The sequence below is a fragment of the Penicillium bovifimosum genome (assembly GCF_028826915.1).
Source record: "Penicillium bovifimosum strain IBT 22155 chromosome Unknown utg000002l_segment0_segment0, whole genome shotgun sequence".
Taxonomy (NCBI): Eukaryota; Fungi; Ascomycota; class Eurotiomycetes; order Eurotiales; family Aspergillaceae; genus Penicillium; species Penicillium bovifimosum.
In genome coordinates this window covers 276,508-301,509 of record NW_026622711.1, presented here as the reverse complement: position 1 = coordinate 301,509, position 25,002 = coordinate 276,508, and the positions used below count along the sequence as shown (strand labels likewise).

Below are 25,002 nucleotides of genomic sequence, written 5' to 3'. Positions count from 1 at the left end.
GCGTTCCACTCTATATTCGGGGTTTTGGCCTGATGAAGAGCGCGTCTGTTCGAATAGCGTCGACCCATTCATGAGGTGCCTCCGCGGGGATTTGTATTGACCCTTTGAGGAAAATCTTGCGGCCGTCAATTTTGTCCGGCCATGCACGGAGAAGAATTGGTGCTGACGGTGGAACAGACTGAATAAACGATGTATTCAGGTAGGCAGTGAAGGCTGGTTCGTCACATTTGCAACAATCTGCGAGAATACGGTCCATCAGGAAGGCAATGTATCCACCAAACAATTTGCCATCGTAGTAGCACATTTGCTGGGAAGGAGTCAGGCGCAGCAGTGATTCTGCCTCCCACCCCAGATAATGAGGCTTGAAAATAGGACGGTATCCTCGGAATAGGGAACGCATCAGTTGATCAGAAGGATCTATGATAGAATGCTGCTGCGGGCACAACAATTAGCATGTTACTACACAAATGTCCTAATATCACTTACAACCTGGGATCCACTGCACCAACCGAGGGGTGGAATCTGAAGGAGTTGGGCTAGCGATCGATGTCCGCGAAACAATCGCGAGAGGAGTGCAACGCAAGAAGACTGGTACATGTCTGCCGGAATATTCTCAAAGAATGCAAGATAATGATGGAAGTTCCCAAGCATCGAATAAAGGAACATGTATAGATTGGCTGTACCCTGATTTAAAGATCCCTGGGTAGGGCTTTTACCATTTCAGCTCAAAGTTGAGCGACCTACGATCGACCAATTGAACGATAGTGGCAATTGGGTAGGGCGGATTGCGAGATACAGCATAGTATGAAGCATCCGCCCAGTGTAGATTGAACGATCGTCCGTACAAGTATCTGCTGGTTATTTGACTGCGCTATATTTTGAAAAATAATTTAACCGGAGACTAATCTCATGACCGGATACGCCGTTCGGCATGGCCTACGTAGGCGGACTACACACTGTCGGTGAACTTTGCATCAGTAGATGTTCATTTCGCGTATTGCACTTTTGTTCAACTTTGCCGCTGAACGGGCGTGGCTAGATTTTCCGATCAATCAAACATTCATAATCTTGATATTCAGATGGCTGCTTCAGATGCAGGAAAGCAAGTGCCAAGGCTTCAAGGGGATACAACCACCTGTCATACACTAGATACACCTTGCTCGTGTACATGTAAGAGTGGTTAAGTGGAATGGGGGGCTTTGGCCGTGTACTGGGTGATGCCCCAGGGATGGATGAGGGCACACAATAATTCTATGACAAATACTTTCAGGCCACGAAGCTGCTTGTTGATCGGGTTCTTCCAGAGAATTCCCAATGGGTAAATGAATGGATACAAGGCCTTTTCAATCGCAACTGCAGAGCGATCAAGGTGAGTTCTCTGCTAGTGAAATTCATCTGAGAAGTCACGATCTGACCAATCCCCGGATTTTGCAATTCAGCATCTACTGCCCGTGTACTCATCGGCAGAGCTGACAAACCCAATTGAGAGAGTTGTCAAATGTGAAGAATTTCGGCGGATGCATCGTTGTAAACAATCGACCTCTGCAGGTTGCTGAATACCTTCCCACTCTATGATTTTCAAAGAAGAAAACTCGGAAAGACCATCCAGCGCACCTCCTGCATCAGGACACGGCCCATCTGTGATGAGCGAGAGCCTATTGACGCTTGTTTGATGTCGGCATAGATATCCATTTTTATCCAGAATACCCGGTGAAAACAGGTGCCTAGATGATCGGTGATATCAATCTAGTGTTGATCGCCTGAATTTGCTCTGTTTATTTCTCTTAGCACCGCACAGTCGTTGTTCAAGTCGAAGGGTGATCGGCTCAACCAACCACACCCTGGGTATCAGTCAGTATGTTTGTGGTTATATTTCCCGCATGAAACACTACGTGTGTCGGGTATTTGAGTAGAAAGCATATTCAGGTTCAGGGTACAGGAGCCTTGGAACAGACCTCCTGGTGACCTAATCAGTGAAGGAGATGATCCCGGGTTCTGCCGGAAGTCGTCAGCCTACCTATGATGGATCTAGCAATATAGATTGTTCAAACGGGAATCGGGCAATTATAGAGCCTCGAGCCTTCGTGAAGAGCCATTCAGTTTATCTCCACGGCGTTAGAATCATAGATTGCGTTCTTCTCAGATGAAAGCTAGCCCCGCCAGATACAGTATGTCCCGAAACTGGTGCAACCGCAGACACTCTTTCAGTGGTTTTTTTAGCCCCACTGCCAAGAAAATTTAATCTGCATTGAGTGTTATTCCGACAGTTGCATGTGTATTTCCTCGTAAATAAATTACATAATAATTTCAAGTATGTATTAGCTTGTATTACCTAGCTTTGTATCGATCGCATCATTTTCATAACCCCTGCCCTCACGCTTATATAGCGATTTCGGAACTACAAATTACCTGCGCACTGCTCGATTTGTGAGATGGCGGTCCTCTGTGTCGACCCAGTCACGCTATGCAAGCTTAGGTGAGTAGCTTTTACAGACCATATAAACAATTTACTGCAGTTCAAGAACACGCGCCGAGTGCAGTCTCAGCTAGCCATGAGAAGAGCGGGATGATTTCCCTGCTACTTCGCAGATCTTTCCTCGATGCAGTCTGAACACAACGCAACATTGCCTGGGCTGACATTCTGATTCGCTGCTGACGGATAAGATCGACCAGTTCGTCATGGTAAGGAAATTATTTTGTCAATCCTAATCAGGTCTAGTAGACTAAATCATCAGGTATAGGGTGTATGATATCACTAAATTTAAACTTTAGGCGAGAGTCTGGTTTGCTGAAAATAAACACAGACCTTCAACTCTCGATCCAACACGATCTTGATCAGGAGAAAATTGGACCGGGCTATAAAATTCCAATGCGATCAGACTGTGACCCAATTCTTCCACTCTATGCACGGTCGCGAAAGGAGCGAGCGCGTGTCCCAGAGCCAGTGGAGGTTGATGGCAAGTTCTACGACGTGATGGGAGTGAGCTCGGGTCATGAATTGATACTCCGTGATCAGCGTGCCGTCCATGAAGATATCCGAATTGAGCAGTTTGCTGGCCGACCGGTCATGTTCGATGGTGTCTGCTGTCGCGTAGTTTCTCTACACACCACGCCTGATCTGCAAGAGTCAACCCTCCAGCTCATCAACCCGCGCGATCCATCGTCGAAGGTCACTGTACTCAATGCCGACATCGCACGGCTCCGATTTCCAGGTGCCAATGGGGACCATACGTTGGGTCGTATCAAACATGGCATCGTGCGCATGGCCCCTGTGGTGTCTCGTACCAAGATCAAAGTTCCACTCAAGCCTAATGATCGATTTGAGGCCCGCCTCCATAATTGTGAGCTGGAGGGTCCATATTCTATCCATGTCTGCGATAGAGGCCAGCTCGTTGCAAGTAGCATAATTCATGGTGCTAAGCAGCAGCGAATTGTGGTTCAGCCGGATGAGATCGCACCACGCTATGTGACTATCATGTCATTGGACTTTGGTGCTAATTTTGATGTCGATATTTTCTTGTATCGAGAAGACCAACTTCGCGGCAAGGCAAACATTATCAAGGCTAAGCTAGGCGGCGAGCTTATCCTAGATCCTTTGTTGGGCAGCCTACCCTGTCACGTGGCACCGGTGTTAACCAATGGTGCTGAGCATCTCGCGGTGTTCGAGCAGTTCATCCGTGACAGGGCTCAGCCGGTTGCTGAAGCGCACACATATGGCGTTGATTGCTCTCGACGAAGACTGACTATTCTAAACCTCTCAATGTGTAACCAAGGTGATGCGCACGGAGTCCTCAATGCATTGATTGATTTCCGACGTCAGAATCCGGGTGCGGATATGTCGATTGTCATATCTAAGCTTGGACCAACAGAGTTTCTGGATTCCTTAGAATACTTCACGTTTCTCAAGAGCCTTGAGAACCATTCTATTCGTATCAATATGTTCGCGACTTCTGATGGACAAAAGCGCCAAGTGATCCATGGGAAGGCGATCGTTATCGACAATCAAGTCCTTTTTAGCACCGGAGCTGTCATGGACACCCGACCAATCAATAAAGCGGACTTCTCCATCGGACTACCTGCAGCAGCCGCTACAATGTTTCGGCACTATACAGATAGGGCCATTCATGGGGAGGCAAACGATGAGCTTCGTGCTAGGCTTGCTTCTGAGCTTGCAAGTTTGGGTGTTATCATCAACGACCCAGTCGCAAATCTGCCATGGATAACCCGCGCCCAGGATGCTTTAATTCGAGGAGCACGGCGCAAAATCATCCTCCACATATCAGAGCTGGTCGATCCAATCATGACACAGATGTTGATTGACCGCGCTGCAAGTGGTGTTGATGTCACTCTTCAGGTTCGCGAGGTTGACCCGAAATCTGCGCTACTTCTTGCGGACGCAAGAAGGTGCTGTTCTAATCTCCAAGTGGAAGATACAAGCTGGTGGGAACCTCGTCCGCACTTCAATGTAATCATCGCCGACGGAAGCTTCGCCTATCTTGGCTCATCCTACATTTGGCCAACACAGTGTCATATGGTTCACCAGGGTCGTTCATTCGAAAATGGTGTTTTGCTTAGTGGAGATGCCATAGCAAGTCTTATTCAGCAGCTTGGCGACCTCCGTGCCCATGCACATGCAACGGACACGATACCTTCATTTGCCGAGACGCTGAGAACATGGAAGCTGCAATATAGTCTTAAAAACCCTTGCAGCTTTCCAAAATACCTTATCTGTCTAGAGGCCTGGCCTACCTTGACCCATCAAACCCATTTAGAACGTGCCCACTAATGCAAAGCTCCTTAATCCGCTGCATTATCGTAGAATTTCGATAACCTCAAGACACTCACCCAGGCTCTATCACTCGTACCAAAACATGTTGATCCTTATTGGTACTATTCAAGAACAGCCGCTGCTCAGCCGTACTGCAATATAAAATGTGTTGGGTTGCCGGCGTCTTATAAGTCCTTCTAACCTACAGTACTCACTAATAGAAAGCTCGAATAGGGATCTTGAGGGTGGAGAGTTTCTGGCAATCTAAGTCAATCTACGCTCATTCTCTTCCTCAAAGCCTTTGTTACTGTGAGTGAATATTGCGCCACTGTTATAAATGATCAATCCTACTTGAATAACAAAGCTCTTGCTTATGTCCTCAAATTGACTGTTGCTTAACTATATTGCAGCTACTTCCCGCTAGTTTGGGTTTTCCATGTTGAAAACCCTAATCCTTGTAAGGTTAAGTAATCGATCGTAGATTATATCAAGAAAATATGGGGATGTTTTCCGGACCAAATTCGGGTGAACATGGTCATGTGTCAAGCTTCCACCAAGTGTGTACCGGGGCGTGAGAGAAAGGACTGTGGCTGACAGGCTGAGAATTATGATAAGCGGGTTCATGTGTAGTCTGTAAGGGCAGTAAGCAGGTAATCAAGTCACTATTTGCAGGTCAGGTGCCGAGTCTGTCCCCCAGGCTATAAGAGCGAAAGGGAAGTGACAGATCGTCAGGTTATCGAGGGACTCCCAAGCTCTAGTGTTTGACTTGTTTACATTACCATGAAAGATTCTGTTCCTTGAATCGCCAATACAGTTACAAGCCACGCACCGTATTTTAAATCAAAGTATGTCACGGTATCGAGACTTTTACAGGAATATTGTTATTCCGAACAAGATCCTAATTTGATCTAGTGTTTCTTGGTAGTGGGGCCAAATATTAATTGAAGAGTGTAGACAGTTGCACCAGTTTCGGGACGTACTGTAGTAGAAAACTCTCTTCAGCAGCAAGACGGAGGCTCCGATAACCAGTCTACTCAGCAGCCCTCTTCCTCGCACTGTGGGAACTCCAGCACCGAAGCAGACCATTCATTCCACCCTGGCTGGTTGGGAATTTTACGGGAAATAGGGCTCGACCAATTTCACTGGTGATATAGCTTTCGCTGCCGCGCCCGAAGAGTCTTGGTCGAACTTCCCAAAGATGACCACGAAATAGCTTTTCCAGCCCTTAACTGACCACTAGGATCTACAGATAAAACGATGATCCGGTGCAAGAGATCACAGGCTTCGGGATTGCTTTATTTCTCAACATTGCAACTTTCTCATTCTTTGCAATCGTTTATCGAAATTGGTTTAAATCGAGGTGCTTGACTGACCACTTTGTTGGCGATGACGATAACGGTAACACGACGTAGTGAACAGAGTTGAGCCTAGCACCAACTTAGACTCTTCGCGCGCACTGATAGTGTTAAGGCGATGGGAAGGCCATTTGAACGCGAAGTGCATTACAATATAAGCAAAATAATGTAGCTTCAAGTATTGCTGTTCAAGAATTGGGATACGTCTGGATAAACGGCAACACAATTACACTATCGTAAAGTACCAGCTCTCATGAAGAGTAAGAAGCCTTTGACACGAATTGTAGATATATAATAGCGTACGGCAACAATTCTTAAAGATCATTCCCTACGAGCCATGCCACGTTGCTAAACTATAGCATCCTCAGCTTCGCAATGCCCGTGAATATACACAAAGTCCTAATGCTTCACGGTACGTCAAGCTGTCGGCAGGCCTGATAGCAACCCCGCATAGCAGCTTATACTTAGAGCAAGCTACATCGGGCCAATGAATTTCTCTCTCTCTCTCTCTCTTTGATTACACTGTCTTTGGTGAACTAACAAAATATCAGGACATGGTCAATCTGCAGATATCTTCAAGCCAAAAACTCGGTACGTGCGAGAAGTCTTTCGCACTCTGTCCAACGAGATGGAGTTTGAGTTCAAGTATCTGTCCGGTGTGCTACCAGCCTACCCCGATGACAACGATATCACGGATAAGAAAGTCTGGGGCTATGGTGAACCCAACAATGATAAAATCAACGGCCTGGAGAGATCTATTCAGCACATCCTGGATACCCTCGACCAAGATGGTCCTTTTAGTGGTATAGTTGGATTTTCCTCGGGGGCCGCCATGACGGCAATAGTTACATCCATGCTGGAGAAGAAAAAAGTTGTTTGTGGCATTTCAGGCGAGGTAATGTGACTTTTCCCAACTCTATTTTCCGGGTATAGAATCCCACGCCTAACTGATCTCAGAGACGCCATCCGCAATTACTATTCGCAATATGCCTGAGTGGCTTCAAGCTAGAGAATAAGTGCTACAAAGCTTTTACTCCCCAAAAATTGTGACACCGATGTTCCACGCCGTCGGCGAGCTGGATTCAACGATTTCTCCTGGACAGACACGGAGCCTCACACGACAGTGCTCATTCCCATGGCTCTATGACTTTTTCGGCGGCCACTACGTGCCTCAACACAAAGACTTTTTGAGCTTTAGTCAATCCCTTGGAAATTTTCTGAGAGAAGTCTTAGGAATCTCTGAAATGGTTCAAGAGTTGTGGGAGGATATTGATGTAGTTGATGCATAAACCAAGGCTCAAAATAGAACAATTCGCGACCCTTGACAAAAGGATCTGTCGTGTGAGGAAACCTCAGATAGGAACCGTTTCGATATCGTGCAAGCTTGTTAGAGAAGTCTGATCTGCCGCCACTTTGGATTGAACTGCCTCGTCGACCGAGAGGCCTCTAGTGTTTTGCTGGAGAGGTCTCGTCGAATCCTATTAACAGCCTGTTTGCGATTCGGTAGGTAACGTTGGGATAATAGTCTTGGTAATCACCGATTGGTAAGCATCGTCTGGAGCAAGAGTGCGTGCGGTGTTTTCGCTATTGGCCCATATCACCGGCAGTGGCAGGATTGTGCTTTCGGCTATTTATTTGATTGGCAGAGGAGCTGAAGGGACTAATGATGACAACAAGTGGATGCCACAGCATCCGTACGTAGGCATCCGCTGGCGATTCTATGGAGTCAGGACTGAGCGATGTAACCTCAAGTAGGGCGGACAGTACACAACACGTGGCGTACATGTAGAGGGTATACCGAAAGTAAAACTATTCAGGGTATGGAAGGCGCTGGGATCATGACGAAGAAGGCGCTCGCACTTCCAGAGGGGAATCAAAGTAGTATCAAAGCATGGTGCAAAATCACTCCCTATGGAAGGAAATAGAAGTCTCGATACGAAATGATCACGATACTGTTGGGGTCTGAATAGCCTCAAGGGATTATGACGCTAAACTAAAAGCAATAAAATAAATTGTCGGGATATATCCGCTTGTGACTTGGCGGCCTGCAGTCGTATGTGCCGCTCGGCGTTGTGACCGCCGAGGGCCGGTGTGTCACGTGCGGGATCCAGGGGCATATCCCCTAGGTCCCCTTAGACACACAGAAGATAGAACATCAATCAATCAAATCGAATACAATCCACACGTTGCTACTATAGCACATCTGTCCACTTAGCTGTGTACACAGGACCTAGCTCGTGATACCAACATAAATCGAACGCGTAATTCACAGATCCGGGTATTACAGAGTACCCAAAGTTGCTCTACATGCTTGTATTGAAACAGATGGCTACGGAAAATATTGTATACAGCGAAAGGTCGACAGGCGTGAATTGACATACAGTACGTCCCGAAACCGGTGCAACCACTGTACTCTTCGATTGACTTTCCTGCCCCTTACGCCAAGACATGCTAGTCTATATTGGGAGTTCTTCCGGCAGCTGCGTGTGTATTTGCTCGTACGTAGATTACATAATAGTTTCATACATGTATTAGCTCGTAATTTCAATACATCTGACACCTCTATTCCCCTCTCCCGAAGCAGCTTTCCTCGGGAGGCGCACTTAACAATCAATCACGAGTGGTCCAACCAAAGATGGCTCCAAACCTAGCTCCCTCCAAGCATGAGCTTATCTATGACATGATCCACAGTGGCGAACGATCTATAACTAAGATGGCACTGGCCGCTGGTTGCAACAAGAGCACCATCTGGAGAATTTCTTCCAATATAAGAATGTTTGGCAGCGTCAAAGCACCGCCGAATAAAGGCGGACGACCCCGTAGCATCACTCCACTCATGCTCGAGGCTTTATGCGACCATCTGATTGAAAAGCCTGCCTTGTATCTGGACGAGATGGTGATTTTTTTATGGGACGAATTTGCTCTTCAAGCAACAAAATCGAGCATCAGTCGCGCCCTTAAGTCTAAAGGCTGGTCAAAAAAGACTGCTCGGGTCAAGGCACGAGAACGCAACCTTGATCTTCGGGACGAGTACCATCATTTTATCTCAGACTTCAAGTCTTACCACCTTGTCTATGTCGATGAATCTGGATGTGATAAAAGGATAGGCTTCCGGCGAACGGGTTGGTCCCCTCTTGGTACTGCACCGGTTCAAGTGTCGAAATTTCATCGTGATCAGCGTTATCAGATTCTGCCTGCGTATGCGCAAGACGGCATTGTTTTGTCTCGAGTGTTTAAGGGTTCAACTGACGCAACCGTCTTTGAGGATTTTATCGAGCAGCTTCTCCAGCACTGTGGGAAATGGCCCGAGCCGAAGTCTGTGCTGGTGATGGATAACGCGTCCTTTCATCACTCGGACAGAATTAAACAGATGTGCTCAGAAGCTGGCGTAAAGCTAGTGTATTTGCCTCCATATTCTCCTGATTTGAATCCTATTGAGGAGTATTTTGCTGAGCTGAAGGCCTTTATCCGACGTAATTGGCAATCCTACGAAGAAAATCCGGCTCAAGGATTCGATAACTTCCTCGAATGGTGTGTTGACGTCGTTGGTGCGAGGGAGAAAAGCGCGGAGGGACATTTTCGGCACGCTGGCCTAGCTGTAGAGATACAACGCTACTGCGGCAGCAAAGTTCGGGACTAACCTCACCGGCTAACTAGAACGTATTCGTTTACGGGCATTATTGCGAACCATATTGTATTTTGGGCTCCTGCAACATTCAGAGATACGAAATGCATAAATTCTTCGACATGTCAATGTCATCGTACCAATTTCTAATGCACTGATAGGGTATCTAACCACCCGTCAAGTCGTAAGCCTGTAAGATATCCCAAATGTGTCGATCCATCTTCTCTGACATCTAGCTCCTCCATATCACGAAGGACCCGCTCAATATATTCGCCAGCGCCGCTAAGGTTCATAATAAGTGCAATGGCGCGGTGGACATCGAGAAGCCGGGGGGATGGCGGATCTACCGTGCGATGAGGACTTAGGGTAAGCGATCGTGTGACGGGAAATAAGGGGTCACGTAAGAAAGGACTGCGTTCTGTCGAGTCAATCCTGTATTGGTGTCGTGTGCCAGTGCGTTCGAAATAGATCTTGAATTCGCCGAATAGCCGGTGGTAGTCCAGCGTTAGAGTGAGGGCATTCATGGGACTGTCAATTTTGGGTCCATCAATAAGATGGATTATTCCGGGATCGAACATGTCCAAGATCCGAAGAGCATTTTTCTTTGAATCGCTCTAGGCATAACATTAGCACCGTCAAATACCAATCCCAATGATCGGACATACCAAATCGGTTTCACCAAAAGCTACCGTCGTCAGACAATGAGGGAGAATGTGTGCAACCTCCAAGTATTGAAATTGATCGCTGGACTCATCCTTCAATAGGTTTCCGTCATCATCAGCACAAGATTCCGAATTCTCCTCGAAACGCTTTCTGGCTTCTGCTCTATCGAATTTCCGAGACACTACACAGCGGTGGCGGTCGCGCATAAGACATTTCTGTCGTAAGACAGATACTCGCTGCCGCGTTCCGGTCGGTGTTGAGCTCTGCAGCGATGATAACGACGTGGGCGTTGGTTGTGGTGTCTTGACTGATGATGCTCTAACTATAATTGCGAATTAGCATATACTCATTAGAGATCAAGCATATGTATATGTAAGGACTTAACGAACGGGGAAGGAAAAAATTTTCAACGATAAACTCAGCAAACTTTTCTAGGCCTCCATGAAGCTTGTTTATTTGTTCTGGTTCCCATGAAGAAAATCCCTCGAAGAATACCAAGGCGTGAGTAATATCAGAATCAACGACATGTCCTTCATCAGAGCGCAGGTCCTCGTAGATGTATGTGAGGAAGAAAGTCATAAAGGTATCCGGCGATGTAACGTGCTCGAGAGTAGCCTGGATAAGGGCCGCAGGCCGATAGCCCTTCCGCCCGGTCTTCTCGGAGCCATAATGCCGTACAAGCGTGATCACTAGGTTCCTCGCCGACTCATGCTGTTGTGGTGTTAATGATAAGGGTTTTGAGAAGTCCAAAACCCCCTCTAGGGAGGACTGGTGACGGTGAGTCGCCATCGCTGGAAACTTGCGAGCCCTAGGGTGAGGGGCGAGTAAGATGGTGGAGGCATGTGATGAGCTGACTCATATCGGGTTTGAGGTCGGCCCGACAGAATCTCCCACAGTAACGCAAAGGTACAGCAGTATTCGAATTCAGTTATACCTACACACTTTTACGCAGTATTCGAAATCAGTTATACCTACACACTCTTACGATGTGACGGAAAATATATCTAATATCGGCAGAACCTGCATCGTAATGCGGGTATTGCATCGAGGGGTCATTGTCTTGGTATAGTAATAATACACGGGAAAGATTCTGGCGATCTGGCAAGGCCGCCCCGCCTAAGTTACTTTCCTTTCTCCTTGCCGCATCCTTCCACCTAGGGAGCACACAAACCATCACGCGAACCAACACAAACACATTCTCACCCCGAGGGCCTCCTCCGAGATGTCTGAATCTTTCTTCTGCCTCGACTGCACCCGTTCAGTCACCTTTCTGAAGATAGGCAGTAAGAAGCATATGGCAATCTTGATGGAGAAGGCCCCGATCACGGCGCTTTTCGACTCCTCGTTGACATACGTAAGGTGTGCCGTCTGCATCGCCTCGAAAGGGAGGCTATCTAGTGGCAAAAATCCCACCGAGTCTGCTTTCAAGGTTCCTTATGAAACTCAGCAGATACTCGTAAAGAATATCGCCACATTTTTGAAGAAACCTGAATGCGAGATCGCGGTAGTCACGAGTGGGCCTTGCGACATGTCCAAAAAGCCGGCCTACATGAACATTGACGAAGCCCTGGAAACTGACCTGTACGGTTTGGCATGTTTAAGCCTTGACTACGGAGAGCCTACGAGCCCCTACACGGACTTCTACAGCATAGTTGAGTGTGATAGTCGACAAATACCTGATACAGAAGTGAACAGCCAGATATCCAGCAACTCAGAAGAAAAGATTGTGAGTCGGGACGGGGAGGTGGCTCACGTTACCGACGTTGAACAGCCTTCCGGTCTAGAGCCGGGGAAGAACAACTGGTTATCCAGCTACTCAAAGCGGATTGTCACTCAGATCACGAAAGTCTCGAACGCTATTGAAGGACCTTTAGACTTGTTCTGCCTCTATTGCAAACCCAACGAGGTAGACGCATGCTACGGGAATAGCTTTATGGCTTACATGGAAAAAACGAAAGTCAAAATGTACCCTCACTTCCTTACTGGTGCTGATACTCTCGTGACCTTTACCTGTGATACCCACCTTTCCACTCGCCCTGAGGACATAACCGCTGGAACGGAGCCGCCCGTCCCGCAGGTCCGCATGACCGCGTTAGAGAAACTTCGGGAGTTCTGGGGACACACTTATCCCGTGACAGGCTTGGCCAATGGTTGCACCCACACGACTATCCTGAATATCAATTCCTCCGAGCCACATCTGATCACACAGCTGGACCTTGAGTTAAGAATGTGGATCTTATGGTCTGGGTATTATGATTATTATCCTCTCGAATTCGACACATTCGAGTCATATATTTAGTACGAATGTCAGCATGCCCTTCGTCTTCGATGGCAGTCTGGTTGGAGTTCGATACAAGTGCTTCGTTCTCTGTATCGTTATTATTCGCACTTAATGGTCTCTGTAACTGCTAAAAACAGGCACGTTGCCGCAAGTGTAACTTACAACGGAAACCGGAATTCAACGTATAGCACTGCGGAATACACGCGAGAACGATCCATTCTGGACATACTGCATTTGGTATCGCTAACCACGGCGAAGCTGTGCTACTTGTTAAGAAGCTCTGCCAAGAGCCCCAACCGGTGCGCCTGAATTCGACCCGTTTACCACAAGAAGTTTTATTAAGGTATGCCAGGTGATGCGACTGAAACTCGCATAGGTTGGGTAAATAATGTGGTAGGCTCAAGTCCGCTTTCTGCTTTTAAGCTCGCCACTGCGTTTTTGAACCAATCTGCCGCTACAACAGCTCCTCTAATGCTGAAGGTTGTAATCATGATTTCAACGCCACAGGAACGTAGCCATCTCGTTGAGGTAAAGACCGGGCTTCTGAGAAATGTAGTCGCAAGTGCTTTTATCATCGGCGGTATCACGGTTCGTTTCTGGCCGATTCGGTATGGGACATTAATAGTACCGAAAGGGCGTTCATTTTTGCGAATATTAATAACCGTAAGCTTCCTAATTTCAGCTTGTTCGGCCATCTGAGACGTGTAGTTTTGTATCATACAGCTTTAGAGTAGGGAGTCATCTGCCTGGCGTTGGCTACCGAATTGTAGCAGAGAGCGGGTGGTGGCAGAGGAAATCTGCCTCAACATGCGTTGGGTACACCAGCGTATAGCACGTTCCTGTAAAATATAAGCAGTGGTGTCCAAATATTGTATTGTAAGATACAGCTACCAGTCCAGAAAGCTGGAGGACAGGCGGGGTCTTTGTCCCCTATCCAATCGGACCTTACGGCCCGCCGGTTTTTTTTCCGGGGATCAAGTCACAAGAGTGCGGAGGTATAACTGATTTCGAAAACCACTGTAGCGAAGTGCATTATACGTGTGCACCAATAGGATCGATAACAGGTCGAAGTTGCTAAAAGCCCCTAACCCATGGCACTAACCGCCCCTGCGCTCCAGGTCAACGGACGACTCAAGGTTGATACCTCTAGTATTTGATGCGGAGACTGGCCCCACCCAGTAGGTCTCACATCTAGTGGGGACTTGTGTAAGCTGAAACAATATTAACCTCATTAAATGGCGGGCAAAGTCAACTCACAGTAGTGACATAGATTATATCAAATTAATATCCGACAATATCCTCTCTACCAGGATACAGTACCAGCGTGTTGGGAAAGGTCTTCAGAGCGAGCTTACCTGTTTTGCTATAGCAGTATGATCACTGAAAGAGATTACAGTTCATTCCGAACCCATGTAAAGGGATAAATGCAGCATGCCAGTGTAGGCTGTTCTCTAATAAAAGCACATAATGTATCTAGACTAAATGAATATTTTCGTTGCAAGTCACTTCTTTGCGTCGTTTCACCCAGAGGCCGATGTCACGAACGAACCGCCGGGCGGCACCTAATTTCACGCCGTGCTTAACAAAGAAACCTGGGTCTTGATCCTCATAAACCTGCATGAGGTCGAGACAATTTTCGAGGGTCACATCGCGTGCTCTGTTGATGTTCTCCCTGAAAGTCTCGTTGCTCACCCGCGATTTCTGCCATTCAGTATATTCGTCCACAGCGACATCTAGCAGGCCGTCAACCATGATTGATTCAGTATAGTCGGGCCCGGTGGACATGGCGTCATTAGCAGGAGGATGTATCGATTGCTGAGATGATCCTGCCGGGAGGACAGTGATATTGATTGGAGGACACATTGAACCCAATGTAGAGTTCTCCGCGGCTTTCTTTTTTTGTCCAGTCGCTGGTTCTCCTCGGCATAGAGCTGCTCGCGAACACTGTCAGGGATATCGGCGTGGGTCTCGAGAACCCCACCTTGCTCCACATATTTGACGAGAGCCTTCAGATGGTGTGTCTTCAATCTATGGTGCGTTTTACCCTCTGGATCTTGCCAGCAATATTGTCCTTCGTGACGACATGGAGGTCCGGGACATCGCATGATACGATACACATCGCGCCAGACGGAATGCTGGCCGGAGACCTGCTCGGCGTCAATCTGAGCGTCTCGATCAGCGAGCATCCGCGTAGTCACCGATGACTTTCCTCTTTTGTCTGTTCTAGAAAGACGAAGTCCACTATCCTCTATGTAGTTGATCGATATCTGAAGCCGGATCTTCTTGCCACGACGAAATAGATAGGCCCACGCTAGCAGCTGTTTCTCCACCACTGTCCAATCAACACTAGTACCTTCAAAGTGTTTGTCAATGTCCCGTTGGGAATTCACCGATAAGACCATGTCAGTATCATCTAGTCTCACCCGTCGGCCACGGGCGATCTTCCGTCGTAGAATATTACAAGCGTCCTCTTGTATTTGTTCCCAGTAGGATCTAGGCGGTTGAGTCAGGTCTTGTTTTGTATCCTTGACCATAACTCGATTGTTCAATTTAACCCTCCACTCGATCTGGTAGTGCATACGGTCCGGAGATTGTTCATCCCATGCACTTCCATCTGCACGTTCAACCACAGAATCAAAACTCTGCTGGTCGGACGGATTTTGATGCAAGGAGAGTGAACATTCACCAATTATGTCCTCGGGATCGGGTGAAGGGCAGATTACTGATGGCGTCCATTCACGGTCTGGGTAACCAGGGGTGGGGGCATACGAGGGAGTCCGTCCCCATAGATCGGGCACTTCAGGTCGGTAAGCATCATCCTCATCGTTGAAAGGAGTGTAAGTCATCCCCCCAAGGCAGAAGATGCAACTGAGGAGTCTATTAACATGGTTGTGTCAGCTTCCACCAAGTGTGTTACAGGGTGTCAAGAGAGGACTCTGGCTGACAGGCTGAGTAATTTAATAAGCAGGTTCATGAATAGTCTGCAGGTACAGTAAGCAAGTAATGCAAGCCACTATTTGCAAGGTCTGGTGCTGTGTAACCCCCCAGACCGTCACTTGGACATAGGAGCGGGAGGGAAGTGACAGGTCGGCAGACTCTCAAGGCACTCACAGCTCTATCGTTTGCCTTGTTTGCACCTCTGTGGAAAATTCTAGTTCCCTTAGTATACCAATACACTTACGAGACGAGGCGCCGTATTTTAATAAAAGTAAATCACGGTATCGAGGCTGGTACAGGACTATTGATATTCCGGGACTATCACTAATATGATCTAGCCCTTTTGGCAGTGGGGCTAAATAATCACTTAAAGAGTGTAGGCGGTTGCACCAGTTTCGGGACGTACTGTACCGACAGCATAGCCTCTTCTCATTCGCGTCAGCTCGGATTTCTAGACCGAGAGGTGGCCTTGTGGTGCAATTTGCCTGGATAGCGGACTTGCAGGGAAGAAATATCTCGACCTAGGAAGTGAGCCGTAATCTCAGACCATGACATTGCCTCTTTTTCCTTCAGTCGCACCAGCAGCGCATACTCGTCCTACAGGTACTGTTACAATGATGCTAATAACGTTTCAAACAATGAAAAGTATAGGCATCTAAACTACTGTAGAATATCAAATGTGGAGGCAAACAGAAGTATGAAGACAAGTGAACCTAAGATGATGAGTAGATGCAAGCCTGTCACGTCATCATTATCCGAACACATCCCTTAAGATCCGCCCTGTGGGCTTTCTCATCTGAGTTGCAAACCTATGTCACTAGCCCGTGACATTTCCTGTTTTGAACCTAATTTCAAGGGCTTCAGTTTGAGTTGAGCTGAATGATGTCTTTGTCCGAAACACAATTTTGAGGGAATTTGCTATGAGCAGAATTCTATTATTTCAGAGACACCAGAGGTTCAAGGGTTGAGCACAAAACTGACTGCAATTGTCTAGGTACCAAATTCTACAATCGACGTCTCTTTCTCTCTGGGCAAGGCTCCAAAAATTGGACCCGCCGTTTAGTTCCACGAGCGCAATAGCATATCCTTCTTGGGGGCCAACAAACCTCTAAATGATCAGCACGTCCAAAACATGCATAAGCTTGTTGATCTTCCAGAATTTTCTGCATGGACTTTGGAAAGCCACCAATTTTGTGCCGGAAAGAAGAGTTGGCAATCTCAATCGAAATAACCTCTTCCAGACTTTTAACTGTAAAAGTGACTTTTTTACGATAGTAGCCACAATGCCGACACTCGTCATCGTTGCCAATCAGACCAAGGTGGTATCCGCTCCCAGTTTGAAACCGAGGGCCCGGGAACTCAAGGAGCACCCTCTTGATCAAATCACCAGCGTCAGGGCTTGAACATAGAATTGAACCTTGACAATAAAGGCTTCCTTGCTTTCTAACAGGTAGTTCGTCCAATTCAAAGAATAAAAAGCCTGTGGCTAGTATCGCACGAACGAGGTCATCTGGGACGCTGTATGACAATTCAGCAAGGTCTATCAATCTATCCACATCATCTAGCCTAGGTAAAGGCCAGGGTATAGCGTGGTTGAGTCGGTATATATGCGCTCTCATACGGTCTGGAACATAATTGAGTGCCTCAAAAAAGCCCTGCTCGCCATCCATGGATGGCGAGCACATGGCTGCTCTGATAAGGCGCGGAACTGCTCCATCTTGAAGAATACTCCCTAGAGGGGTATCTTGAGCCTTATATCCAGGAGTAGAAAGGCCGGTACCAACTGATACAAGCAAATCAGGTGTGCCATGCGATGGCCAGATAGTAGCGGATTCCTTCAGCGCAATTGCTAATGGATTGTTGGCCCGCACTCCACCATCCTGCAACGGACCAAACCCAGGGAGAGTTTTGGTTTGGAAGAACCTGTTTGGCAATTAACTTGGGCAACGCAATAGGTAGTCTTTGATTGGACTTGCTTACCAAGGAGCAGCGACACTGCAACGGGCACTATAAAATGGCAAGTGTCAGCTCTATAAAGACATGGATGTAATTCTTTCAGCATTGATATTAAAGTAGTGATATAGGATTAACAGCACTCACGCTTCCCATAGAAAGGGATTCTGACTTTCTTCCTCTGGTTTCAAAAATTGATATGCCGAATCGATTGGGCGTTGGCCAACGCCGCGGTAATTTGCTAACACGCAGGCCTTCCCATCGGAAATACGACTTGTGATAATAGCTACTCGACTGCCGGCAGTTCGAGTTGTGCTCACATCAAACATTCGCCGCTCTGGATCAATTGCCTCTTTGAGAGTACTCTCCAGCTTTATTCCATCATATTGACCGTCTGCCAGAAAGCCAGCCACGCATTTTATCCATTTGGCGCACCTAAAAATTGAGAACTTCTGCGAGGGGGCCGGGGCCAGCTGAAACACATCTCTGGCAAAAGCTGGAAATTTCCGAAAGCTATCTTCAGCCGAGGAACCATTGAGAATGATATCTATTTCGTTAAGAGCCCCTGCTTCATGGTCAGATGATCTCAATCCGGGGCTCACAGGTGGGAGAATGGGAAAAGGCAGAAAGAAACTAAAATCAAATAAAATGAACGATACAACTGAATGCCGCGATTGTCACATACCAACGCTTGTCCCTCCAGATAGATCAAATATATCAGGTATGCGCATTTTATCCCCAAGACGCTTTTCCAGTGCACGTAGAAGACCTAGCTGAATGATGCCACGAACCCCACCACCGTCCAAACTAAGCACCAGGGGTCGTTTTGTGGGGGGTAGCTGACGGATTGTAAGCTGAGAAGTCTTGTGGCACAACGGGCACTTCATAATGTCAAAGTGATATTCGGCGCTTTTATTTGGAGTGCCAAAAATCACAACGCAGGTATCGCAGATCGCATGCCGGCACGCCAGCATGTGTTCTGGTGATCGACACAAGCAATAGAAACAAGTCGTTGTTGAAGTTAGGCCATTGCACTGAAGGTAATAAGTATTTAATGCGTCCCTTCTGATACTTGCAGACGACCTGATTGGACTCATTGAATGGAAGAACCGCGTAAATTGAGCAAACACAGCATTGCAATGTTGCTTCTCATCGTTATCCCCCATTTTACGCCACGCTTCCAGACAGTGCCCGCGATAAAGAGTATTGAAAACATGGTCTGGATGAAAGCCTGTGGTTATTAGTGCTATACTTGATCAAGGGAGAGTACTCCGTAAGGAATACGTTACTCACCATGCATTCCAGGTGGGTAGGCATTCATTAATAACGCCGATGCAATGAAAACATGAATTTCATCTTTGGAAGAAGGCCGGTTGCTTGCTTGACTTATGAACTCGACCAAGCATTCTGTCGTAATATTGTTAAGTCTTTGATTCTCTCGTGCAACTTCGAGGCAGTCCAAAACAGTAGCGTCCGAGGGCCCTATTTCTAGACGCAGGGTTTGTGTCCAGAGGGTATTTAGGTGTGTAGCCGAGAATAACAGACCTTCGTGGCTCTGTTCCGCCCGGATTTCCTGTGTTTCATTGAGTATGAGACGTCGTAACGGCTCAAACGCTGCTGTTGGGGATAATCCACAACGATCACGTAGGTCTAGGACTGTGACATTGTTATTAAGAATCCCAGGCGATTGAAGCCCATGGAAAACTTCAGGGACATCCTCAAGTTCGGAACCTTCAGCAGCTGTGACAACTATCACAATGCGCATTGAATCTGTAGTGGGCTCGGAACCGATGGTTACAGTCCGGCGACGTCTATTGAGCAGCTGGCAGGCGTCGCGAATTTCAGAGTGAGTATCTACAAATACACAAAACAGATTTGTCCATGGGAGAAGCATCTGCGAAATGACTTGCTGCTGTATCTCCGGTACGCGCTGAGACCGGTCTTGAAGAATGCGATATCGTCGAAAATTGTCCGATGACCAGCGGCACAGATCCGATTCACCCACCCCGGAAACACTAGAAAGGCTGCTTTCCACCAAAAGAACAGGATGCTGAGAATTTGCAGTCCTTGTGCTTAGATGCAGTCTGGCCAGACCAGCGGGCCCTCTGCGAGTAATGTTGTTGTGTGGGAAGAGCGCGCGAAGTGCCTTGATCCGGCTACCATTACCTGCGAAATATACTACCGAAGGGAATTGCGTATTTGGATGGCTCATTCCTTTCACTAGTTCGTCCAATCGTCCGGTGTCTACCAAGGTCCAGCCTGTGGAGTCCGAGACGAGATCTAGCCACGCCGCCATTGAGATTTAAATAAAGATAGAGGAGGATCAGGAGCCTCAAAGACAACAAGCTCTCAAATATTGGTAGGATGCTAGCATGGCTTTATGTCTGACTGTCATAAATACAACTAATTCAATGACCCTTATTTCTGCGGCTTGTCTGAAGACGTCGATGCTACAAGAATTTGAATTTAGTTGATGTCAACTTGATTAATGAAATGCGTGGGCACCATCTCGTTGCGAGTTTTCAATTTGGCTGCAAAGTAAAAGAGGGCAGCATTAAGTAAAGGAGGTAAGTCTGGGATAGTTAGGAGAGTCTTAAAGAGATGTGTCAAGAAACAGGGTTCCTTGTGATACAGATTACCTCATCATTCTCGCGTAACCTGGATCCTGGGTATTCCGGCACCCCGGCTATTCCGGCAGGAACTTCAAAACTTCAACTTTCCTACCTTTTTTAAACACCAATTAATCAACCAGAAAACCATAAATTGCACTGAACTAAGTTCTGGGGCATTTGTTAAAAGAATGCCTTTTTTTACAGTGATATTCGAAATCAGTTTTAAGTGCAAACTCTCTCTCTCTCTATTTCTTCGGCCCCACCCTAAATGCACTAGTCCTGATTAGGGGATCCTCCCGTCAGCCTTGTATCCGTCGATATATGCGGGTGTAAATTACGGTAATATCATCTGTTGGTGGCGAAAAGACAGTGTCACATGCTCTTCAAGGCTGGTCTAGGCTTCTGCCATCATCCGATGTTGACCTTTTACCAGCTTCCATGGATGAAGAAAATGGAGCCTCAGGCAATGGGACAGCCTACCCAAACCAGGCTAATGCGGGGAAATCCGTCACTTCCATAAGTGTTCAGATTCCCTTCTTTCTTTCTGCTTCATCACAACATCTTAAATCTTAACACTATCAAGAAATAAGAATGTCCGTCATTCAAATCCACCCTTCAGTCGACGTTATTTGGTGGACAGATACCGACCTTCATATCAAGTGTTCTTACTGCGAAGAGCTTCATCGTCATGGGTTCGTTTTCTACGAAAGTGCGCTTCGCGTGCCGCGCTGTGGCATGTCTCGGCCGTCATATCGGTTTAAATTCCCTAATGCCTACGAGATCAATAAGACTAAGGCACGTTTCATCAACATCAACACCCTTGAAGATCTGGAGAGTGAGGCTGAGAATAGGTCTGAAGGTGAGACCTTCTTGTCGGGTGGAATTTCCAACATGAATTTATCTGGAACACCAAATGGACCCCACCAAATTGAGGTCACCTTCGCTGATTCTACGGAACAAATCACTTTCCAACTTGATGGCGAAGAGCCTTTTAATGAGCGGGGCATCCTCTTCGCTATATCCGACTGTGTCAGTGACAAAGTATCCAGTGTGAGAAACTACCTAGAACAAACAGAAGAAAAATCTATATTTCTTCACGGGAAAGATCACCGAGGAGATACTTGTCTCATCATGGTTTCTCGAGAGGAAAACCGCATGTCAGCAAAGGAGCCAGAAGGAACTTTGCGACGGGCAACTATACTGATAAGCCTGTTGTTTCAGAATAGGGTCAACCACTTCTTCGGTCTACAGATCGAGTTACGTGAGTGTACAATGTGAGGCTTGTCGGCGGTTGTCCGTGAGATTTTGACTAAGTATTCATCAAAATCGATGGATTTGGGGCTTTCTTTATCTGTGATCAGCTTTCGGAGGCCCGTATTTGAAGCTGCATTAAGCTGTATTTGGCCGAGGCGAATAAAACCTTTTTACATCTGCGACCCGACTTAAATGCCTACAGGATGGATCGAAATCAGTTTCACCACTTGCAAACAGAGATTCTTTCTCGAACCCTCTTTCGAAACACGCTATACCTATTACGGTTACTCACCCCCCTGAACGCCTTTCTTGGCAGTATTCCAGTACAGTCGTAAATAACGATTTAAAAATAGCTTCTGTTATATACCTGTATGGTTTCTGGGGATTCTAGAACGTTGATCCATTGGAAAAGCTAGATAGAGCGTGGGGAGCCATCTCAAAGCTGCGGACCTCAGCCCGTTAGACAATGCGTTCATGTGGCATACTAGTAACAGAACGCGATCTCGCACCTCCACTCGTACACTTGATAAAGGAGAGAGGGGATAGATTAGGTTGGTCATCGCAATCAGGGTATTAAACTCGGGTTAATTTATCATTATCATTACAGTATCATTGTCCGGAAAGTTTGCATGTCGCCGGCACTCGGTTCTAACTAAACATTGGCAAGACTCGCGGCGCCGTAAGCTAACTCATAAAAGCCTATAGCATCATAGTCATTGTTGGTATCACCAACTAGGTAGTGTGTACACATTTGAAGTCACCGCTAGTTTGTTCTAACAGGAGGATATTGTTTGGCAGATTTGTCTCATCAGGTCATTTGACCCAGATAGGCTCCATAGCTTAGATAGATCGCTTCTCCTCTAAGAGAACTTAGCTCTATCATCTCTCTCTTCTCTCCTTCGTCCTCTAGGTTCTAACAGATATGATCCGACAGTCATTGATAAGCTACAATCTACGAACTTCAATCGCCCGCGCCGCTGACCCTAAAGTGACAAGTATAGGCGGAGCAGTGCAGAGTACTATGATAAGACAAGAAGAGCAGGTTCAAGAATCGCTGACAGATTTAGCTACAGCATACTTTAAATTCAACAAGAACATGTTCTGCGGAATTCAAATGACAATGAATCGGTGTTCAAAGTTCCCGGAATTTCCACCATCATTGCCACATCTCATTGGGATTTGCGTAGAAGTACCTACTCAACGGCGTCCCATAGTAACGATGACCCCGTCCCCAACCGTGGATTATCTCATTCCGACCTGTTCCAGTCTGCAATTGCCACAATTTCCTATTTACCCTTTGAACTGCTTTCGATGCACCAAATAGCTATACCCCAAGTCCAGAATCGGTGTCGTTTGTAGTGGTGAATACTATTCAACGGCCTTCATTTCGAACCTTCAAGGCTGATAATCCTAGTGGCTGTTGTTGTCTAATTCTTTGCGAATTCAAGCTAATGAATGAGGTCACGATGGGATTGATATGTAGTCTCAAATGGCAGACTTTAATGGAGTTATCTCTGTCGCCAGGACGCCCCACTGACCAGGATCTTGCACTTTCTGGATGGCTGCCCGAACTTTCCTGTAGCAAATGCCGTTACGACACAGGCCCACAAAGAGAACCCGTGAAATTGTTCGGTGAAACCATGCATCACGTCCAGCGACGTCCTACATGTCAAGCTACTCAAGCCGCATGGCTCTTGATCAGATACTATACATAGAGCTCCCTTCACAACTGTGTTCATTGGACAGCACTGATTCGTTTAGAGCTAGTTCAACCCAGTATCCCAGCTAGTGCTCGGAAGTTCTCGGTTGTTCCACGACGATACCTTTTAAACGCGAGAGGATACTTGAATACTCCAATTACAGTGATTGATTAAAGACAGAGCTGAGATGGCACATGATTACAATAACGCAATCCTAGCATTTGCAAACTGTCGAATTACCTACAAACAGGATCCACAGCCAAAGCAATTATAGCTCGAAAATTTACCTCAATGGGCGAAGAAAAATTCTAGTCAAATGTCCAAGATGCCAGTCCGTTCTCATTGCCGCAGAATCACACCGGGAAGTTGGTGCTCGCAGTGTCTTCACGACTCAGCTTCTGCCAACCAGGGACTTCAATTGCAAATTGCTTCGACATTGACCTCAGATTCATCATCCTCCTCATATTGGAGATTCTGAAGGTTTTTCTGAAGATTTGCAAAACGCTGCTCAGAGTATGCTAAAAATGCCCTTTGGTTGTATGACTCTTGCCCCGCAATCTGCAACCTAAGGCATAGCTGAGCATTGGCAGAACGAAGGATCTTAACCTCCTGCTGAAGTCTGTGAAGCTCAGCTTTCTCCGCCGTGTAGCAATCCCAAAGCACCGAGTATAGTTGTAATATATCCATACAGGAGGTCCGGCTGAAGTGCTGTGAGCATTGGAGGTTTTGCGTTTGTGGTTCTGACGGAGTCAAGCAAGCTTGAAATGCTTCGCCTACCTCGGAGCTCTAATATAGAAATCAGTCTACATTCAAAAGAATTTTGAATATACTTACGAGGTAGCTGTCTGCACTTATATGAACATCGTTGATAATGGGTTCGGCTTGTTCAGGTGATCCAGGGCTGGCCTCGCCGTTAGTAGTAGTATCTTGCTCGGAAATGGAGGCAGCCATCGATGCGAGACAAAGGCTTGACGACTTTGCTGTTTCGGTCTGGTGATATTTATATTACGCGACTATTATATAGATTTGGATTGGCTCAAACTCTTATTGTCGAAGCCATCTATATTGAGAATGATTCAGTTATGATGACGCGAAACTTGCGGTTTCGCTGGGATGATCTCTCTTACACCTCGGGTCCATTAGCACCTAATTGTCGCCATCGGTCTATCCGGTCCTTTTCCACTATGCATACTTAGGGCCAGCACCCAGTGACTTCGGATAATGGTGAAAATACCGCAGTCATCGTGCGAAAAGGGGGGGGGAGGGGGTGTTCAATAATGTTGTCAGCCACGACCAGGACCCAAAAGTTGATGTGAAAGTAAGAGCTACAGTGGAAATGCATTGAGATGGAATCTAGAGGAGCCAAGGGGAACCGATACAAAATAAATAAATGAGTTGATTGATTAAACTCGAAGGAGACTCAGCCGGAACGAGGCACTGTGTGTGTCTCACTTGCCAAGCGGGAAAATCTCCACATCCGTTAAGGCATATCTAGACTAGTGTATGTGCATGATGATCCACCATTCTCGACAGTTGACCAAAAGTCAAATGCACTTCTCCAGTCTGCGATCATTTAAATGAGAATATTTGACTGAGACATATCGACGAACCGTGCCTAGTGTAGGGGGGCCGGTCTATAGGACATTCAGCAGCACGAGACATGATGCTTCCTAGGCAGGTCTTATGTCAGAGTCTGGGGTAATCAAAGCGTTCATACTATACAAGTTTTCTTTCCGGGGAGCAACATCGTTCGGCAGGGAGGTACGGATTAGACTTGGTGGTTTTCGCCGTGACTCTGGGCACAAACCGTTGCTACGCTGAGAGAACAGGCGAGGGGACGACTATTACTACAGC

General features: G+C 46.9%; 10 protein-coding genes across 10 annotated transcripts; 5 read left to right on the top strand and 5 right to left on the bottom strand.

The window, feature by feature from the left end:
• Nucleotides 1-10: 10 nt before the first annotated feature.
• N7515_001308 (PaaI family thioesterase) lies at nucleotides 11-597 on the bottom strand (the record flags this gene model as incomplete). The annotated part of the gene is made up of 2 exons (XM_056662052.1): nucleotides 11-433; nucleotides 487-597. The coding sequence occupies 2 exons, from the start codon at nucleotides 595-597 to the stop codon at nucleotides 11-13; spliced, it is 534 nt and encodes a 177-aa protein (XP_056524165.1).
• Nucleotides 598-2,869: 2,272 nt separating this feature from the next.
• On the top strand, nucleotides 2,870-4,786 carry N7515_001307 (uncharacterized protein; the record flags this gene model as incomplete). The annotated part of the gene is made up of 1 exon (XM_056662051.1): nucleotides 2,870-4,786. One exon carries the CDS (start codon nucleotides 2,870-2,872, stop codon nucleotides 4,784-4,786), a length of 1,917 nt encoding a protein of 638 aa, XP_056524164.1.
• A 1,965-nt stretch (nucleotides 4,787-6,751) lies between these two features.
• On the top strand, nucleotides 6,752-7,027 carry N7515_001306 (uncharacterized protein; the record flags this gene model as incomplete). Its single annotated transcript, XM_056662050.1, has 1 exon — nucleotides 6,752-7,027. One exon carries the CDS (start codon nucleotides 6,752-6,754, stop codon nucleotides 7,025-7,027), a length of 276 nt encoding a protein of 91 aa, XP_056524163.1.
• A 1,731-nt stretch (nucleotides 7,028-8,758) lies between these two features.
• N7515_001305 (uncharacterized protein) lies at nucleotides 8,759-9,763 on the top strand (the record flags this gene model as incomplete). Its single annotated transcript, XM_056662049.1, has 1 exon — nucleotides 8,759-9,763. The coding sequence occupies one exon, from the start codon at nucleotides 8,759-8,761 to the stop codon at nucleotides 9,761-9,763; it is 1,005 nt and encodes a 334-aa protein (XP_056524162.1).
• A 131-nt stretch (nucleotides 9,764-9,894) lies between these two features.
• On the bottom strand, nucleotides 9,895-11,200 carry N7515_001304 (HNH endonuclease signature motif containing protein; the record flags this gene model as incomplete). Its single annotated transcript, XM_056662048.1, has 3 exons — nucleotides 9,895-10,362; nucleotides 10,414-10,733; nucleotides 10,801-11,200. The coding sequence occupies 3 exons, from the start codon at nucleotides 11,198-11,200 to the stop codon at nucleotides 9,895-9,897; spliced, it is 1,188 nt and encodes a 395-aa protein (XP_056524161.1).
• A 433-nt stretch (nucleotides 11,201-11,633) lies between these two features.
• Nucleotides 11,634-12,710, top strand: N7515_001303 (uncharacterized protein; the record flags this gene model as incomplete). The annotated part of the gene is made up of 1 exon (XM_056662047.1): nucleotides 11,634-12,710. One exon carries the CDS (start codon nucleotides 11,634-11,636, stop codon nucleotides 12,708-12,710), a length of 1,077 nt encoding a protein of 358 aa, XP_056524160.1.
• A 1,455-nt stretch (nucleotides 12,711-14,165) lies between these two features.
• N7515_001302 (uncharacterized protein) lies at nucleotides 14,166-15,538 on the bottom strand (the record flags this gene model as incomplete). The annotated part of the gene is made up of 2 exons (XM_056662046.1): nucleotides 14,166-14,585; nucleotides 14,636-15,538. 2 exons carry the CDS (start codon nucleotides 15,536-15,538, stop codon nucleotides 14,166-14,168), a joined length of 1,323 nt encoding a protein of 440 aa, XP_056524159.1.
• A 1,095-nt stretch (nucleotides 15,539-16,633) lies between these two features.
• N7515_001301 (patatin-like phospholipase family protein) lies at nucleotides 16,634-19,878 on the bottom strand (the record flags this gene model as incomplete). The annotated part of the gene is made up of 4 exons (XM_056662045.1): nucleotides 16,634-17,552; nucleotides 17,730-18,147; nucleotides 18,268-18,813; nucleotides 18,876-19,878. 4 exons carry the CDS (start codon nucleotides 19,876-19,878, stop codon nucleotides 16,634-16,636), a joined length of 2,886 nt encoding a protein of 961 aa, XP_056524158.1.
• Nucleotides 19,879-20,785: 907 nt separating this feature from the next.
• N7515_001300 (uncharacterized protein) lies at nucleotides 20,786-21,472 on the top strand (the record flags this gene model as incomplete). Its single annotated transcript, XM_056662044.1, has 1 exon — nucleotides 20,786-21,472. One exon carries the CDS (start codon nucleotides 20,786-20,788, stop codon nucleotides 21,470-21,472), a length of 687 nt encoding a protein of 228 aa, XP_056524157.1.
• Nucleotides 21,473-23,562: 2,090 nt separating this feature from the next.
• On the bottom strand, nucleotides 23,563-24,099 carry N7515_001299 (uncharacterized protein; the record flags this gene model as incomplete). The annotated part of the gene is made up of 2 exons (XM_056662043.1): nucleotides 23,563-23,934; nucleotides 23,983-24,099. The coding sequence occupies 2 exons, from the start codon at nucleotides 24,097-24,099 to the stop codon at nucleotides 23,563-23,565; spliced, it is 489 nt and encodes a 162-aa protein (XP_056524156.1).
• Between the last annotated feature and the right edge of the window lie 903 nt (nucleotides 24,100-25,002).